Here is a 19,871-nt window from a genome sequence, read left to right on the forward strand (position 1 = left end):
CTTCATTCCCCTCACCAATCTTGTTGCCCTTCTCTGTACACACTCAAGCAACTCTACATCCTTTCCTAAAATGAGGCCTCCAGACCTGTATGCAGTACTCAAGGTGTGGCCTGACCATTGCCTTATACAAAGGGATAATCACCTTTACTCTACTAGCAAAATTCTTGTATATCATTGACAATACCCCATGACCTGCTCTGGCAGCCTGTCTGCATTGCTCAGAAAACTTCATATCTGACTGCACAATTACTCCCAGATCTTTTTCATTTTCTACCACCCTAAGTGTAGTACCACACAGTTGTTACATTCCTCTGGGGTTACTTCTACCCATATGCAGTACTTTGCATTTGTCAATGTTAAACTTTGGTTGCCACTTCTCAGCCCATCTGCCCAAATTTTCTAGATCCTGTTGCAGTAGCACACTGCCATTACTGCCATTAACAACCGTGCTAATCTTTGTATCATCTGCAAACTTGTTACTGTGTTATAATATCCAATCATCCCCTTAAGTCTGCAGTATAACTGCATTCCTGGCTAGATGGTCCTGCTTTACTTCTTTAATCACTGATTAATCCTTTATGGAACAGAAGTCAACTGAAAAAAAAAAAGAAAAAAAGTCAACTAATGGGTCTGTAATTACTTGTGTCTTCGTTTGATCTCTCTTTGTGAATTGGGGATACTTTTGCACATTTCTAGTCCATAGGCACCTACCCTGAATCCAGGGATATTCTCATAATCATTCAAGCTAATCTTCCAAGAATTAAGAGCAACATACGGACATTATTTTGACATGGTTAAAGGTTTGCTTACCTCTTTTGCTACCTCCTGTAAAATAACTGGATAGATCCCATCGACCCCAGGTGCCTTTTTTGTGTTTATCTTCCAAAAATTTCTCCTCCACTTTTAGTTATCACAAAATTATTAAGCTCTCCACCAGAATTTGATTCACTTCTCTAATCCCCATCCCTAAAAAAATTCTTCATGCATGAATGCAGATGCAGAATGCCCATTCAGTTTATCAGCAACCTGAACATATCTAGATCTATTCATATTTAGTGGACTAATGTGATTAATCTTCCTACTGTTTACATGAATAAAGAAGTCTTCTGCTTTTATTTGTATTTTTTACAAGGGACATCTCATAACTTGCCTTAATTTGTCCAACTCTATGTACTTTCCTTTATTAAATGCTGAAGAAAGAGTAAAATTACACATTTGTTAATTTAGTTATTTCAGGCTACTGGCATGCATTCCAGGCTGTAAGTCATGCACTGCATGACCAGTAATGCCAAGCCATTGCACTGTTCAAATTTTCTATTCATGTATTTATAATAGGTAAAAATTTTTTCACTTATTATTAAATTCAAACTGTTTAAAAAATATTCAATATTATAAGCACCCTTTTAAAATAATAAAGGTAAATATATATAAAAATTCCCTTTCTGAGATTTCAGAAAGCTAAAATTTATCTCTTCAAACTCTCAAAAAAGCTGAAAAAGTTTAACAACACTCACATATGCAGACAAGAAGCACTGTCAACTGGATAATGATGTCACGTACATGCAGCAGAATACTTTCATGTCATGCTGCTATCCTATAGCTTTTTCAGTTTTACAATGTATGTTGCACTTTGGTCAAATAGAAAGGGATGTTTTAATAAATGTGAATTTGATTACATAACTCATAATGGCTGATGAAGTGTGTAGTGTTGCAGAACTTTTGAATAATACTTAAAATTCCTGTATATCATTTAATTATAATTTCTCTTCATTTTCTGTTTTAAAAACAGAGAATTTGAAGAGAGAAAGAAGCAATAGTGATAAATGATAGGCCAGTGCCAAATTTACCTAATTTGCATCCTGATCATAAGAATTTTGTCAGAACTTGAGCCTCCTGCTTGATTGGAAGGTACAAATTTCTCTGTTATTTTGCTCACTGATAGGAGCATGTGATATTCATGTGCATGTAAAGTGCTGTGATTTATTGCTGCTCTGTAATGCATTTTTCAAGAACTATTGCCAGCTTCAAACCAAATTCTGTTATTGTAATTGAACTATTTGTTGAATAGATGAATATTAGTATAATTTAATTATTTCTTCTTTAATCATCAGCCGTAGGCATATTTGAAGTATTTGGTTCTGCATTAGTTTTGTGAACAAACCCAAGTATTCCTTGATTTTATTTATTTTTTGCTCGTGTTAACCACCCTTTACTTTAGCAGTATTTGAACACTAACATGATGTTGATTTAAGGGCTTTACAAAATAAATTGGCAAAGGCAAAGAAAGCCAACACGAGAACCACCACAAACTATGGGAAACTTACCGGACAAATTGGTTTGCTGCTACTGCACTTTAGTGCTGCTCTCTCGGTAATCTTTCTTTCTTTTTCAATTATTTCTTAACCTGACATTTAAGGTCAGGTTATGAAATATAACGAAAAATGAAGAAACCTTTTCCTTTTTTCGCAACTGACCTTTAAGATTTAGGAAACCTTAAAGGTTGGTTACGAAACCTTTAAAAACATACAAAGAAATCAGTAATATAGTGTTTTAATAGTAAAAACACTCAAACTCCAAAAATCTGCTTTTAATAATGAGAAAAAACATAAAAGTGAACGGAAGAGTGCTTTTCAGAAAAAAAAAAAAAAAAAAAAAATCATGAATACAAATCATATATTTGCACCTTAATAGTTACTGGCAATTTGATTAATAATAATTCTGAAAAGCATCTTCATGATTTTGCCATAAATAAATTTAACACCACATATATTTATTTATGTGACCCGTCAACTTATGTTTGCAGCTGCCTTTTAGTTGCACTTCTTAAGTCTCCTGTATGTGGATCCGCAAAATGTTCCTTATGTTTCACCATTAAATGCTTGTAATTCCTTTTCTCTGAAGCCGTAATATGCCTATATCCACGCTATTCATCTGATATGATGATAGTGTTTTGTTTTTTCTTTTCACTATTTGAATAATCCGTAAATGAGTTTTTGCTTTCCAATTTTTTATGAATTTCATGTACAATAATTTTGATTCTCTTTCAAATACTCCAAATACCCATATCTTCTTAGCAGTTAAATTTTGTCCTCTATGGTGCATTGGTTTTACCGATACAGTTTCGTCTGCTTCTACAGTTTCCCCGATCCACCCAACTTAATGGATTTTTTTAACAACTTCAGTTAGCAGATATCTCTTAGTTTCTTATAAAACTTAATTGGTGTTACTTTTAAAATCCCCAAATGGGATGCTGTCATAGTTACTGGTGTGTACGTTGACCAAAAGTATATAATATACATTATCTTTTTTAATGGAAATTTTGTTACTTCCATAGAACTGTTTTAATAAAGAAACTTGCACAGAACATTTTTTACAATGCCAGAATTTTCCACATGACTCCTATTTATGATTAAATTAGTGTAAAATAATCATTGCACTTAAAACAGTACAATTTCGGTCTTATTAATTTAGTTTTCATCAAAAAATCTAATCAACGTTTCATTTTCCTTACAAATTTATTCCGTCTTTTAAAAGATTCGTCGCTGCTATTACCTATTTACCATTCATTACAAAACTAATTATGCACCATTCTTTACTCATAAATACACAATGCCAACCAGTGACTACACAGTATCATGTCACCTGTCATGCCCACACACCAATCATTACATTTCATGTCATGCTTACCTGTCAATCAATATATCGTTCTCGACTTCTGCTCCAGATTGATAACATGCATCTGTTTACCAAGCAAGCAGCAGTGAAGTGTCGTAGCAGCAAACCAGCTTGTCCAGTAAGTTTCCTGTAGTTTGCTGTGGTTCTCGTGTTGGCTTTATTTACCCCAGCCAATAAATCATTAAACACAGTACCTACAGTTAGAATCACTCATAGGTGCTTTTGCTTAACTTCAGAGCATAAAAGCATTAAAAAATGTGTGCCCACTTGTTAATTTAACACTTTAGTTATGCTCCACCTGTTATCTCTATTATTTGATTTTGTTACTTTAAAAAGCTTAACATCTTTGGTGAAACATTAGTGCTTACTTTTTTTTTTTATGAAATCCCCAAGCACGAGAGGTATTAGACCCTATAGTATTTAGTACCAGAAATGAAAGAAGATATTTGTTGACATTAGACTTGAACTTCTCTAGATTGTGATTTTCAGGAGATACATGTGAAGGAAGGTTGTTCCAAAAAAAACGGAAGTTGAATGAATAAAAGAAGTAGTAAAGTTGGTTCTGTGAGTTTGCAGTTGGACAGTGAAAGGATGTTGACTGGTTGCGGCATGTGTTTGGACTGCTTTGAAAAAAGAGAGCAAGAATTATAGAAGTCAGTTCAGAAGAACAGTGTCCATGAAAGTATCAATAGAAAAGGCATTCAGCAGAAACAGAATATCAATGAGACAGAGTGAAGAGACTGTTAGAGATGAGTCATTAATTAACCTAACTGCCCTCTTTTGAATGGAATCTAGAAACCTCACAGAAGTTTTGGGGCACTGCCCCATATATGGGAACAATGTTCCATGGTAGAGTGGATCTGCAATTTATACAGAGTAAATAACCGTTTGGAAGAAAAGCAATGCTGAGAGCGAAAGAGAAAACCCAGTTTTTTAGATGCAGAGGAAGCAATATTTGTAATGTGCTTATGCCAAGAGAGATTAGAAGTGGGTAATCCCCAATAGAGATATGATCTTGCCTGGAAATTGGAGTGTCATTGAAGATAAGCATAGGAGCAGAAGAACCCTTTTTGTGATATATAAGACAGGACTAAGTTTTAGAAGGATTGAAATCAACTAAGTTATTTTTGCCCCACTGGAGAATTACCTGGAGATCGGAATTTAAAGAATTGGTAGTAGATCTTCGAGAAGTTGAAGCTGTTATCAGGGCAAGGTTTCTCAAACTGGAAGGTGGAATGCAATGTGCTATCATCAGCAAAACTACAGATAGGATTTCTGGTCAGTGGAACAGGGTCATTAATATACAAGAGGAAAAGAGTGGGAGAAAGAACTGAACTTTGGGAACACTGACATTAGTGGAGAAGTTTGAAGACAAGAGCCATCTACCATCACCCACAGTAAGCAGTCAGAGAGAAAACTGGATATCCAATTACAAAAAATAGTTGGCAAACCATAAGATGGAAGCTTATTTAGAAGACCTTCATGCCAAACATGATTTAAAGCCTTTGAAATGTCAAGAGCAACTGCTTCAGTTTCACCAAACATTTCCATTGAATTTGTCCATAGATGGGTGGCATAAGCCAGAATATCACCAGTGGTTTGACACTTATGGAATCCATACTGGTGATTATTGATCAGATGGAAGGTTTCTAGATAGTTTAAGAGTTGGCAGTTAATTTATTTACTCCATTTCTTTAGAAAGAATAGAAGTAATTGCAATGGGATGATAATTGTATGGGAGGGATTTGTCACCCTTTTTAGGAAATGGCTGGATATGAGCAAATTTTTAAAGAAGGAAAAACACCATTCGAATAAGAAAGTGAAAAATGGCAACACAGAACAGGAGTAAGCTCAGGGTCAGAGTTTTTGAGACCAAGTGGAGAAACACCAATCAGGACCTAGAGCTTTCTTAGCATCAAGATTCATCTTAATATTTCTGACATCCTTTTGACAGAATATCACAAGAGGCATTGAAGAGAGATTACTGGGAATTGTGGGAGTTAATTTACCAAGATCATTAATACACGAGTTGGGAGAAAAATAGGATGCTAGCAGGTCAGCTTTGTCCTTGGCTGAAGTAGCAATAGAACCATCTGGTTTTGACAGAGGTGGAAACAGAGATGGGCAAAAGTTGCGGCCAATAGCTTTGGCAAGTGACAAGTGACCAGAATGCTCCACTACCATTTGGACAAGAAGCAAGTTTTCTACTCTTAGCCTGTTCAGAATCTAGTTTGGACTGATTAATAACTGCTTTACAATTGTTGCGAGCTTTGATGTAGGCAGAAAATGAAACTGAAAAATTGGAAACAAGCTAGTTACAATATGCAACATTCTTCTCTTGAACAGCCTTTAGCACATTTATTGGAAAACCAAGGTTTCGATAAAGGACAAAATTTTAAAGTGGTTTGTGGAATAAAGGATTCCATTCCTACAAGAATAATTTCACTGACAAGATCTGAGCAAACGTTGACATCAGAAGTTTTGAAACAGTAATCCAGCCAAGGAAAAGAAGAAAAGAAATCTCACAGGTAATCCCATTTTGCATTCTTGTAATGGCAAACAACATGAGGTTGGGAATGGCCATGAGAGAAAGGCTCCATTGGAGAAGAGACCATCACCAAGTTGTGATCGGAATTGCCTAGAGGATCACTCACCTCAACAGTGTTCTTAGAAGGGTTGTTTGTGAGAAAAAGATCAAGGGTGTTGGCTGCATGGTTAGGAATGTCTGGTATTCTGGTAGGTAAATGAATAATCTGTGCGAGGTCATTAGTAATTGAAAAAGCCTCAGTATCTTGGCCAGCTGGTTCCGTGTGAGTAGAAAACAAAAGCCAGCTTGAGGTGTGAACATTAAAATCACCACGAAAAGTACCTCGCTGTTAGGAAAGTTGGTTTGGAGAAAGTCAAGTTTCAAAGAGAGGAAGTCAAAGAGTTCCAAGTAATTAGTGGAGTTGGGAGAACGATAGAGGCAACAGATGAATTTTATAGAATGTGGTAGAGAGATTTTAGGCCAGAGAAGATTGAAAAGAGGAAATTCCAAATTACCAAATCTCTGGTGGGGAATATCGGAACGAACATATGCACAAGTACCACCTTTGTAGTGAAGGGAATCATGCAGCGAATAATTCGGACAACTGAGATGAATAGTGGTTGAATCAACTGATAACAGGTTCTGTCGGAAAAAGTACATGGGGTTTGGCAGACGGTAAGTGGGAATCTTACACATTTTGCAGTAGTTATTATTATCCACATAATCCAAAAATATAATCTTGTATTATATGTGATATTTAAAGGTGGGGATTAGAAATTCAAGTGAAAAATTCCCATTTTGAAGATGTAAATTGTGTGGCCGCTTGATTCCTGATGCTTCAGGTATATTCTGTGAGGTAACCCATTGTCTGATTATGCTGCTTTTTAAATGACAGTTTTGTTTTAAGCTGTTAAAAAAAAGTTGCTCTGTTATAATTAATATCACATTAATTCCTTGTAATGTTGTTACCCCTAAATTTTTGAAAATCAAAAATTCAAGACCAAGGTTCATCATGACTCATTAGAGCTAAGGTTTATGTTTCTTTTCAGGTTAGTCTTGTAGAAGTTGAAAGTCTTCAGTGGGCTGATAAGAAACGAGATGGTGTAATAGCTGTTAAAGTTGGACAAGAAGGACAGTTACTTCTTTGGTGTACCAAAGGATTGGATGACTGGATGTACGTATTAAGAGAAGCTGTTAGTCGAAGCAAAGGTAGACGTGAGGCATTATGTAAATCAAAAACTTTGGATTCTCAGCTTTTAGTTAGTGGAATGTGGAGCAGGTAAATATAAATAATTATTATGGTAATGGATAAAATCTGAAGTTCTACAGTAAGTTCAAATTAAATTCCAATGTCAACCCTCTTATTATAAAAAGTGATGGTGACCTCTCCTTTTTTTTAAATATGTGTGAAATATGTACAATAAAGTAAAATACATTAACTAATGGATGGAAAAGGTGATATTAAATAATTAGCCTAATATGGGTTAGTTGTTAAATTGTAAAAGAAAAATGAAGTTTTAAATTACTTTGTTTTATAGATCATAAGATGCACTTAACTTTTAGAAAGCAAATTTTGGGAAAAAAATATTTTTTGTACATATTTGAGGTGCAAATTCAGAGTGCTCACTAAAATGTAGAATGACGTATTTATTCATATCAGAACCACAAAAACTCATCACTACCATCACACTCATTACTGATGTGTTATGGTCTGAACTTTCAGAGAAACAGAGTAAGAAAGATGGGAGTTTGTTGAAGTGAGTGGGTGGAACTCTGTGATGAGGAAACATCTAGCATTAGCATTTAGCATTAGCATTAGTAGAGGCATATGATGCAAGAAAGCAAGCTTATTCAGCATCAGCCAAAAAAAAAAAAAAAAACACACACCACTCCCATTTCACCCCTCCGTTCGTTCGAAATACCTGTCCAGTTGAGCTTTAAATTTGTTTAGGCTATCAACTTCAACAACAAGTGATGGAAGTCGGTTCCACCAACCAACTGGCCAAAGGCAAATTTCCGCACATCTATCCGACATCCGTCCTTCCTCAATTTGAATTTATGCCCTCTGAGGTGATTATTCTGAGTAAGATGAAGAATCCCATTGGCATTGAGCATGCTCAAACCATTCAAAGCCTTATACACCTCTATCAGATCACCTCGCCGGTGCCTAGTCTCCAGACTCTGTAATTTGCAAAACTTAAGCCTTTCTTCATAAGAGCAACCCTTTGTTCCATTCACTAATCTTGTTGCCCTTCTCTGTACCCGTTCCAGCAGCTCTACATCCTTCTTGAAATGAGGCCTCCAGACCTGTATACAGTACTCAAGATGTGGCCTAACCATTGCCTTATACAAGGGAATAATCACCTCCTTATCCCTGCTAGAAAAATTCCTGTATATCATTGACAAGAAACCATGAGCTACTCTTGCAGCTCGTCTGCACTGCTCAGAGAACTTCATATCTGCCTGCACAATTACCCCCAGGTCCTTTTCATTCTCCACCACTGTCAGTGTAGTACCGCAGAGTTGATACGTTGCTCTGGGGTTACTGTTTCCCATATGTAGTACTTTACATTTGTCAATGTTAAACTTCATTTGCCACCTCTCAGCCCATCTGTTCAACCTTTCCAGATCCTGTTGCAGCAGCATAGCGTCAGTAGTGTCCTTAACAACCCTGCCAACCTTTGTATCATCTGCAAACTTGGACATTAAACTTGATATCCCATCATCAATATCATTCATAAACACCGAAAACAACAACGGACCCAACACTGAACCCCGAGGAACTCCACTAATAACATTAGTCCACGTTGAGCAGTGTCCGTTGATTACCACTCTCTGTCTTCTGCCACTCAACCATCCCCTTATCCATAGCAGCAATTTGCCTCCAATGCCACACTGCTCCAATTTGTGCAGCAGTCTTCCATGTGCAACAGCATCAAAAGCCTTTCTAAGATCCAAATATATAATATCAAAGTTATTCCCTGCATCCAGTTCTTTTGTGACTACATCATAGTATCCAATCAAATTGGTCAGGCAAGACCTGCCCTTAACAAAACCATGCTGCGTCTGAGCTATAACTGAATTCTTGTCTAGATGATCCTGCAGTGCTTCTTTAACCAGTGCCTCCATTAATTTACCTGGAACAGAAGTTAAACTAACAGGTCTATAATTACTTGTGTCAGCCTTTGATCCTCCTTTGTGAATTGGGGTTACATTTGCACATCTCCAGTCTATGGGTACCTCCCCTGAGTCCAAAGAAGCTCTCATAATTATGGCTAGGGGTTTTCTTACTTCCTTTGCTGCCTCCTTTAATATAACTGGATAGATCCCATCCATCCCAGATGCCTTTTTTATGTTTATCCTCAACAATCTCTCCTCCACTTTCCTCTCAGTTATTAAAAAATCATCCAGCTCACTGCCAATGTTTACTTTACCTACATCATTCTCCTTCCTGAATAACTCCTCATGCGTGAATGTAGATGCAAAATACTCGTTTAGATTGTTAGCCACCTGAGCAACTGTTGAACCATCAATATCCAGTGGACCAATCTGATTCATCCCTTTCCTTCTTGAGTTTAAATATGTAAAGAACTCTTTTCTGTTTTTCTTTGCATCCTTTGCCAAGGATTTTTCGTAGTCTGCCTTTGCCTGCCTAATCTCCTTTGTGACTTGGTTACAGACCAACTTATATCTATCATAGGCTTCCATGTCACACATTAATTTGTATGTATCCCATGCATTTTTCTTCTCTGCCACATGTCTCATTAGTTCATCTGACAATCATTTAGGCCTAAACCTTGAACAATATTTCTTAGTTGGTATGTAAAGCCTGGTAGCCTCCAAGATTAGTTCCTTGAATGCTTCCCATTTTGAGTTTGCTGTTGGTAACATCATCAGTTGGTCCCACTGTATAGAATTTAAATACTGTCTCAGACCATCATAGTCGCCTTTACGAAAACAAAAACCTTTCCCTTTACCTCTGATGGTAGTTACCTCCTTGAGTAAATCCCACTTCAACACACTGTGATCACTGCCACCTAGTGGTTCATTTATCTGCAGATTCTTAATGCATGAAGAATCACTACTGATAATCAGATCAAGAGTATTGCTCCCTCTTGTTGCCTCACGAACATGCTGATGTAGAAAACAATCATCCAATAAATCCACAAAAGCCTTGCTAATGTGCGAGTGACCAACCCACAAATTCCAGTCAATATCTGGGAAATTAAAATCCCCCATTATAAGAGTCTCTGATTTACTGGCCCACTCTATTTCCCTGTACAATATCTTATTATACTCATCAGAGTCATTAGGCCTATAGCACACTCCTACTCTCAATTTTGATTTCCCTATGCTTATGTCACACCAAACTGACTCGACACTGCCCTGTCCATCGATGTCGACTGGCTTCACTTCCTTGGACTTTGTGTTTCTTAACTAATAGCATAACCCCTCCTCCCCTCCTGTCCTGTCTATCCTTTCTATACACATTGTATTCCCCAAATTCCAGTTCCGCATTACTTATATCTGTGTGACACCACGTCTCTGATATCCCAACAATATCTGCCTTTGATGTTTTGAGCAATACCTCAAATTCATCAAATTTATTTACCAAACTCCTAGCATTGGTGTACACGCAGGTATACATGCACCTGTTTCTATTCTTAGCTACCCTAACACAACCCATGTGTTTACTTGTACCGCAATGACTCCCAGCAGTCTCTGAAATATCCTGCATCTTGTTTTTCAGGCTTCTGCTCATTTCAATAGAAGCAGTGCAAGAATCACTTCCACCTCTGCCAGTGGCTACTGTTAATCTATTAGTCCTTGTATCCCCCCCAACTAGCAGTTTTCCGACCCACCTAACACTGCCTCGACAGCATCAGCAAAAATTCTTGCACCCTTTCTATTTAAGTGTATCCCATCCCTGTAGAAGCAGTCTCTCCTGTTAACAAGTACAGTCCAGGCTGAAAAAAATTCTACCCCTTGAGCCTTGCACAATCCCTCCAGGGTCGAATTGATCGACAAGGCTCTCATCATATACTCCCTCCTATCGTGTCTGGGCAGAATTGCAGACACTTTCAAATTCAACCCTAATTCACGGCTTTTTTTCAACAGTGACCTGTACTTGCTAAGTAATTCCGCCGGTCTCCTACTCTTAATATCATTAGTGCCAACGTGTACAACTTTGGCCCTTTTGTGCCCTTAAAAGATGATATCCGCTCTACAACGTCATCAACCTTTGCCCCTGGCAGACATACCCTGGTCCTATTCCACCTATCCTTTTTACAAAGCATGTTCCCCGTTTCCCTGACAATAGAGTCACCAACAACTACTAGTTCCTGTGGGACCAGCGCATTCTGCCTAGGGGGCTGCCTCTGTGTTGCCTGATGACCAAGTGCAAGCTCTGGCGTTGATGTAGATCTTTCTAGATCTAGAAAGAAGTAGGGTTTTATTGAGCTTCTTAGAAATAATACATGAGTTCTAGAGAGGCATGTGTAAGGCCTCACTCAGATATATGCTAGGTCAACAATATACAATCTGATTTTAAAAAAAATCCTGCATTCAATTATACCTTACTTGTTAACTAACTTAGTAACAAATCAGGTGCATGGAAATTTTAGGCAATGTTTTCCAGTAAAAAAAATGTTATGGTCCAGAAAGTACAGTAATATTGTTTTCATTTTACTTTAAATAAACTTAAATTTTAAACATGAAATGAAAGGAACAAAAGTTTTAAATGAAAAAAGGAAGGGAAAAAAAAAACTTCACACACTACTTTCACGCAGTACGAATAGCCAACATTTTTAAAAGCTAAACACTTCATTTTTGAATGGTTTGATTATACATGGGCTGTGTTAGGGTAGCTAAGAATAGGAACAGGTGCATGTATACTTGCGTGTACACCAATGCTAGGAGTTTGGTAAATGAATTTGAGGTGTTGGTCAAAACATCAAAGGCAGACATTGTGGGCTGTCAGAGACGTGGTGTCACACAGATATAAGGAATGCAGAAATGGAATTTGGGGAGTACAATGTGTACAGGAAGGATAGACAGGATAGGAAGGAAGGAGGGGTTATGCTATTAGTTAAGAAACACTTAAAATCCAGAAGTACAGCCAATCGAGATGACTGGGCAGTGCAGTGTCGAGTCAGTTTGGTGTGACATAACACTGGGAAAGCAAAATAGAGAGTAGGAATGCGTTATAGGCCAAATGACTCTGATGAATATAATACACAGCTGTACATAGAAATAGAGTGGGCCAATAAATCAGAGTGTCTTATAAGGGGATTTTAATTTCCCGATATTGACTGGAATTTGTGGGTTGGTCACTCACACACTAGCAAGGCTTTTGTGGATTTATTGGATGATTATTTTCTACAGCAGCATGTTCGTTAGGCAACTAGAGGGAGTAACGCTCTTGATCTGATTATCAGTAGTGATTCTTCATGCTTTAAGAATCGGTAGATAAAGGAATCACTAGGTGGCAGTGATCACAGTGTGCTGAAGTGGGATTTACTCAAAGAGGTAACTACCATCAAGAGTAAAGGGAAGGGTTTTTGCTTTCGTAAAGGCGACTACGGATGTCTGAGACAGTATTTAAATTCTATACGGTGGGACCAACTGATGACGTTACCAACAGCAAATTCAAAATGGGAAGCATTCAAAGAATTAATCCTCGAAGCTACTAGGCTCTTCCTACCAGTGAAGAAATATTGTTCAAGGTTTAACCTAAATGGATGTCAGGTGAACTAATGAGACATGTGGCAGAGAAGAAAAATGCATGGGATACATATAAATTAATGGGTGACATGGAAGCCTATGATAGATGTAAGCTGGTCTGTCACAAAGGAGGTTAGGCAGCAAAGGCAGATTACAAGAAATCTTTGGCGAAGGATGCAAGAGTTCTTTACTTATGTAAACTCTAGAAGGAAGGGGATGAATCAGATTGGTCCACTTGATATCGATGGTTCTACTGTTGATGATCCTGCTTAGATAGCTAACAAACTAAATGAGTATTTTACATCTACATTCACACGTGAGGAGTTATTCAGCGATGGAATGGCCAGAGATGAATTAAACTCTGGCATTGAACTAGATGATTTTGTAATAACTGAGAGCAAAATGGAGGAGAAATTGTTGAAGATAAACATAAGAAAGGCACATGAGGAGGATGGGATATATCCAATTATATTAAAGGAGGCAGCCAAGGAAGTAAGCAAACCCTTAGCGATAATTATCAGAGCTTCCTTGGACTCAGGGGAGGTGCCCATGGACTGGAGATGTGCAATTGTGACCCCCAATTCACAAAGGAGGATCAAAGTGCGACACAAGTAATTACAGACCTGTTAGTTTAACTTCCGTTCCATGAAATTACTTGAGGCACTGGTTAAAGAATCACTGCAAGAACATCTAGACAAGACTTCAGTTATAGCTTGGACACAGCATGGCCGACCGGGTTAGCCGAGTGGGTAAAGTACCTGCTCGGCAACCCAAAGGTCGCGGGTTCGATTCCCGCCTCGGGCTTGGATCAAAGTACTGCAAAAACCTTGGGAGGTGCAATATGGCCACAGAAGCCGATGCGCCAACAACTACCAAATCAAAAAAAAAAAAAAAAAAAAAAAAAAGACACAGCATGTGTTTGTTAAGGGGAAGTCTTGTCTGACCAATTTGATTGGATACTATGATGTGATCACAAAGGAACTGGATGCAGGGAATAATTTTGATATCATATATTTGGATCTTAGAAAGGCTTTTGATACTGTTGCACATGGAAGACTGCTGCACAAATTAGAGCAGTGTGGCATTGGAGGCAAATTGCTGCTATAGATAAAGGGATGGTTGAGTGGGAGAAGACAGAGTGGTAATCAATGGACACTGCTCTTCGTGGACTAATGTTATTAGTGGATGCCCTCCAGGTTCAGTGTTGGGTCCATTGTTGTTTTCTGTATTTATTAATGATATTGATGATAGTATATCAGGCTTAGTTTGCAGACGATACAAAGGTCGGCAGGGTTGTTACAGTATGCTGCTGTAACAGGATCTAGAAAAGTTGAGCAGATGGGCTGAGAGGTGGCAACTGAAGTTTATCATTGACAAATGTAAAGTACTGCATATGGGAAGCAGTAACCCCAGAGTAACATATCAACTGTGTGGTAATACACTGACAGTGGTAGAGAACAAAAAGGACCTGGGGGTAATTGTGCAGGCAGATATGAAGTTTTCTGAGCAGTGCAGATGGTCTGCAGGAGTAGCTCATGGTGTCTTGTCAGTGATATACAGGAATTTTTCTAGCAAGGATAAGGAGGTGATTAACCCCTTGTATAATGCAGTGATCAGGCCACACTTTGAGTACTGTATACAGGTCTGGAAGCTTCATTTTGAGGATGTAAAACTGCTGGAATGAGTACAGAGAAGAGCAACAAAATTAGAGAATGGAACAGGGTTTCTCTTATGAAGAAAGGTTTAAGTTTTGCAAATTAGCATTAGCAAAGGCACATGATGCAAGAAAGCAAGCTTATATAGCATCAGCAAAAAAAAAAAAAAAAAAACCCCTTATTTCACCCATCTACTTGCTCCAAATATTTGTCAAGTTCTGCCTTGAATCTATTTAAGCTATCAACTTCTACAACAACAGATGGAAGTTTTTTCCACCAATCAACCACCCACTGGCTAAAGGCAAACTTCCCCACATCAATTCTACAACCGTCTTTCCTCAATTTGAATTTATACCCTCTCAGGCGATTATTCTGAGCAAGAGGAAGAATCCCATCCGCATTGAGTATGCTCAAACCATTCAAGGCTTTAATACACTTCAATCAGATCACCTCGCAGGTGCCTAGTCTCAAGACACTGTAATTTGCAAAACTTAAGCCTTTCTTCATAAGAGCTACCCTTTGTTCCATTCACTAACCTTGTTGCCCTTCTCTGTACTCGTTCCAACAGCTCTACATCCTTCTCGAAATGAGGCCTCCAGACCTGTATACAGTACTCAAGGTACTGTATACAGGGCCTGACCATTGCTTTATACAAGGGGATAATCACCTCCTTATCCCTGCTAGAAAATTTCCTGTATATCATTGACAAGACACCATGAGCTACTCCTGCAGACCATCTGCACTGCTCAGAAAACTTCATATCTGCCTGCACAATTACCCCCAGGTCCTTTTCATTCTCTACCACTGTCAGTACGGTACCACATAGTTGATACGGTACTCTGGGATTACTGCTTCCCATATGTAGTACTTTACATTTGTCAATGTTAAACTTCATTTGCCACCTCTCAGCCCATCTGCTCAACTTTTCTAGCTTCTGTTGCAGCAGTGTACTGTCATTAACAACCATGCCAACCTTCGTTTCGTCTGCAAACTTGGACATCAAGCCTGATATACCATCATCAATATCATTTATAAATGAAAATGAAAGAAAATGGCTAAGGGTTTGCTTACTTCCTTTGCTGCCTCCTTTAATATAACTGGATAGATTCCATCCACCCCCAGTTGCCTTTCTTGTGTTTAACTTCAACAATTTCTCCTCCACTTTACTCTCAGTTATTACAAGATTAGCATTAGCATTAGCATTAGTAGAGGCATTTGATGCAAGAAAGCAAGCTTATGCAGCATCAGCCAAAAAAAAAAAAAAAAAAAAAAAAACACTTCCACTTCACCCCTCTGTTCGTTCAAAATACCTGTCCAGCTGAGCCTTAAACTTATTTAGGCTATCAACCTCCACCACAAGGGATGGAAGTCTGTTCCACCATCCAACCACCCGCTGGCTAAAGACAAATTTCCGCACGTCTATCCTACATCTGTCTTTCCTCAATTTGAATTTATGCCCTCTCAGGTGATTATTCTGAGCTAGAGGAAGAATCCCATCAGCATTGAGCATGCTTAAACCATTCAAGGCTTTATACACCTCTATCAGATCACCTCGCTGGTGCCTAGTCTCCAGACACTGTAATTTGCAAAACTTAAGCCTTTCTTCGTAAGAGCACCCCTTTGTTCCATTCACTAATCTTGTTGCCCTTCTCTGTACTCGTTCCAGCAGCTCTACATCCTTCTTGAAATGAGGCCTCCAGACCTGTATACAGTACTCTAGGTGTGGCCTGACCATCGCCTTATACAATGGAATAATCACCTCCTTATCCCTGCTGGAAAAATTCCTGTATATCATTGACAATACTCCATGAGCTACTCTTGCAGCCCGTCTGCACTGCTCAGAGAACTTCATATCTGCCTGCACAACCACCCCCAAGTCCCTTTCATTCTCTACCACTGTCAGTGTTGTACCACAGAGTTGATACGTTGCTCTGGGATTGCTGTTTCCCATGTGTAGTACTTTACATTTGTCAATGTTAAACTTCATTTGCCACCTCTCAGCCGATCTGCTCAACCTTTCCAGATCCTGTTGCAGCAGCATAGTGTCAGTAGTGTCCTTGACAACCCTGCCAACCTTTGTATCGTCTGCAAACTTGGACATTCATCCCGATATACCATCATCAATATCATTTATAAATACAGAAAACAATAATGGACCCAACACTGAGCCCTGAGGGACTCCACTAATAACATCAGTCCACGATGAGCAGTGTCCATTGATTACCACTCTCTGTCTTCTCCCCCTCAACCACCCCTTTATCCATAGCAGCAATTTGCCTCCAATGTCACACTGCTCCAATTTGTGTAGCAGTCTTCCATGTGCAACAGTATCAAAAGCCTTTCTAAGATCCAAGTATATAATATCAAAGTTATTCCCTGCATCCAGTTCTTTTGTGACTGCATCATAGTATCCAATCAAGTTGGTCAGGCAAGACTTCCCCTTAACAAAACCATGCTGTGTCTGAGCTATAACTGAAGTCTTGTCTAAATGATCCTGCAGTGCGTCTTTAACCAGTGCCTCCATTAATTTTCCTGGAACAGAAGTTAAGCTCACAGGTCTATAATTACTTGTGTCAGCCTTTGATCCTCCTTTGTGAATTGGGGTCACATTTGCACATTTCCAGTCTATGGGTACCTCCCCTGAGTCCAAGGAAGCTCTCATAATTATGGCTAAGGGTTTGCTTACTTCCTTTGCTGCCTCCTTTAATATAACTGGATAGATCCCATCCACCCCGGGTGCCTTTCTTGTGTTTATCTTCAACAGTTTCTCCTCCACTTTACTCCCAGTTATTTCAAGATTCTGTAACTTACTGCTAGAGTTGAATACACCTCTGGCATTCCCCTCGCTGAATAACTCCTCATGTGTGAATGTCGATGCAAAATATTCATTTAGTTTGTTAGCCACCTGAGCAGGATCATCAACACTTGACCCATCAATATCAAGTGGACCAATCTGATTCATCCCTTTCCTTCTAGAGTTTACATAAGTAAAGAACTCTTTGCTGTTTTTCTTTGCATCCCTTGCCAAGGATTTCTCGTAATCTGCCTTCGCCTGCCTAACCTCCTTTGTAACTTGGTTGCATATCAACTTGTATCTATCATAGGCTTCTGTGTCATGTGTTAATTTGTAAGTATTCCATGCATTTTTCTTCTCTGCCATATGCCTCATTAGTTCATCTGACATCCATTTTGGCCTAAACCTTGAACAATATTTCTTAGTTGGTATGTAAAGCCTAGTAGCTTCCAAGATAAGTTCTTTGAATGCTTCCCATTTTGAATTTGCTGTTGGTAACATCATCAGTTGGTCCCACTGTATAGAATTTAAATACTGTCTCAGTCCATCGTAGTCGCCTTTACGGAAGCAATAACCCTTCCCTTTACCCCTAATGGTAGTTACCTCTTTGAGTAAATCCCACTTCAGCACACTGTGATCACTGCCACCTAGTGGTTCATTTATCTGCAGATTCTTAATGCATGAAGAATCACTGCTGATAATCAAATCAAGAGTATTACTCCCTCTAGTTGCCTCCCGAACATGCTGATGTAGAAAACAATCATCCAATAAATCCACAAAAGCCCTGCTAGTGTGTGAGTATCCAGCCCCCAAATTCCAGTCAATATCTGGGAAATTAAATGGGAGATTATCTAGCTTACTGCCAGAGTTGAATACACCTCTGGCCTTTCCCTCCCTGAATATTCGTTTAGTTTGTTAGCTACCTGAGCAGGATCATCAACAGTTGAACCATCAATATCAAGTGGATATTGATGGTTCAACTGATTCATCCCCTTCCTTCTAGAGTTTACATAAGTAAAGAACTCTTTACTGTTTTTCTTTGCATCCTTTGTCAGAGATTTCTCGTAATCTGCCTTTGCCTGCCTAACCTCCTTTGTAACTTGGTTACAGACCAGCTTATATATATCATAAGCTTCTGTGTCACATGTTAATTTATTTGTATCCCATGCATTTTTCTTCTCTGTCACATGTCTAATTAGTTCATCTGACATCCATTTAGGCCTAAATCTTGAACAATATTTCTTTGTTGGTATAAAAAGCCTAGTAGCTTCCAAAATTAATTCTTTGAATGCTTCCCATTTTGAATTTGCTGTTGGTAACATCATCAGTTGGTTCCACCGTATAGAACTTAAATACTGTCGCAGACCACCGTAGTCACCTTTACGAAATCAAAAACCCTTCCCTTTACTCTTGATGGTAGTTACCTCTTTGAGTAAATCCCACTTCAGCACACTCTGATCACTGCCACCTAGTGGTTCCTTTATCTGCAGATTCTTGATCCATGAAGAATCTTGCTTACTTAATAAGCTTGCTTTCCTGCATCATGTACCTTTACTAATGCAAATGCTAAAATATTGCTCACACTGTTCCAAACAATTACAGTGTCTGGAGACAAGGCACCTGCGAGGTAATCTAATTGAAGTGTATAAAGCCTTGAATGGTTTGAGCATGCTGAATTGCTGATGAGATTCTTCCTCTTTGCTCAGCATAATCGCCTGAGAGGGCATAAATTCAAATTGAGGAAAGACAGTTGTAGGATAGATGTGCTGAAGTTTGCCTTTAGCCAGCAGGTGTTTGATTGCTGGAACGAACTCCCATCTGTTGTTGAAGTTGATAGCTTAGATTCAATAGATTCAAGGCATAACTGTGCTCCTGAACTTACTCCTATTCTTTGCCGCCTTTTTTCACTTTCTTATTCCAAAGGTGTTTTTCCTTCTGCTTGGAAATTTGCTCAAATCCAGCCAGTTCCTAAAAAGGGTGACAAATCCCTCCCATCCAATTATCGTCCCATTTCAATTACTTCTACTCTTTCTAAAGTAATGGAGAAATCAATTAACCGCCAACTCTTAAACTACCTAGAAACCTTCCGTCTGATCAACGATCGCCAGTATGGATTCCGTCGGTGTCGATCCACTGGTGATATTCTGGCTTATGTTACCCATTTATGGACTAATTCAATGGAAAGGTTCGGTGAAACACAAGTAGTTGACATCTCAAAGGCTTTCGATCGTGTTTGGCATAAAGGTCTTCTAAACAAGCTTCCATCTTATGGTTTGCCAACTGTTTTTAGTAATTGGTTATCCAGTTTTCTCTCTGATCGCTCACTGAGGGTGATGGTAGATGGCTCTCTGTCTTCTAACTTCTCCACTAATGCCGGTGTCCCCCAAGGTTCAGTTCTTTCCCCCACTCTTTTCCTCTTGTATATCAATGACCTTCTTCCATTGACTGGAAATCCTATCCATAGTTTTGCCGATGATAGCACATTGCATTCAACTTT

The 19,871-nt window shown here is 38.7% G+C and overlaps 1 protein-coding gene across 2 annotated transcripts in view; it reads left to right on the forward strand.

The window, feature by feature from the left end:
• The window catches only part of LOC150087081 (uncharacterized), a 136,269-nt gene that overhangs the window by 102,487 nt on the left and 13,911 nt on the right, over positions 1–19,871 (forward strand). For both annotated transcript variants that reach the window (XM_090371804.1, XM_090371805.1), the window contains exon 4: positions 7,252–7,481. In XM_090371804.1, the coding sequence (XP_090227930.1) occupies positions 7,252–7,481 (230 nt within the window). The remainder of the gene's footprint in view (positions 1–7,251; positions 7,482–19,871) is intronic.

The sequence above is a fragment of the Mastigoproctus giganteus genome, chromosome 4, assembly GCF_048544385.1.
Source record: "Mastigoproctus giganteus isolate SK-2022 chromosome 4, ASM4854438v1, whole genome shotgun sequence".
Lineage (NCBI taxonomy): Eukaryota > Metazoa > Arthropoda > Arachnida > Uropygi > Thelyphonidae > Mastigoproctus > Mastigoproctus giganteus.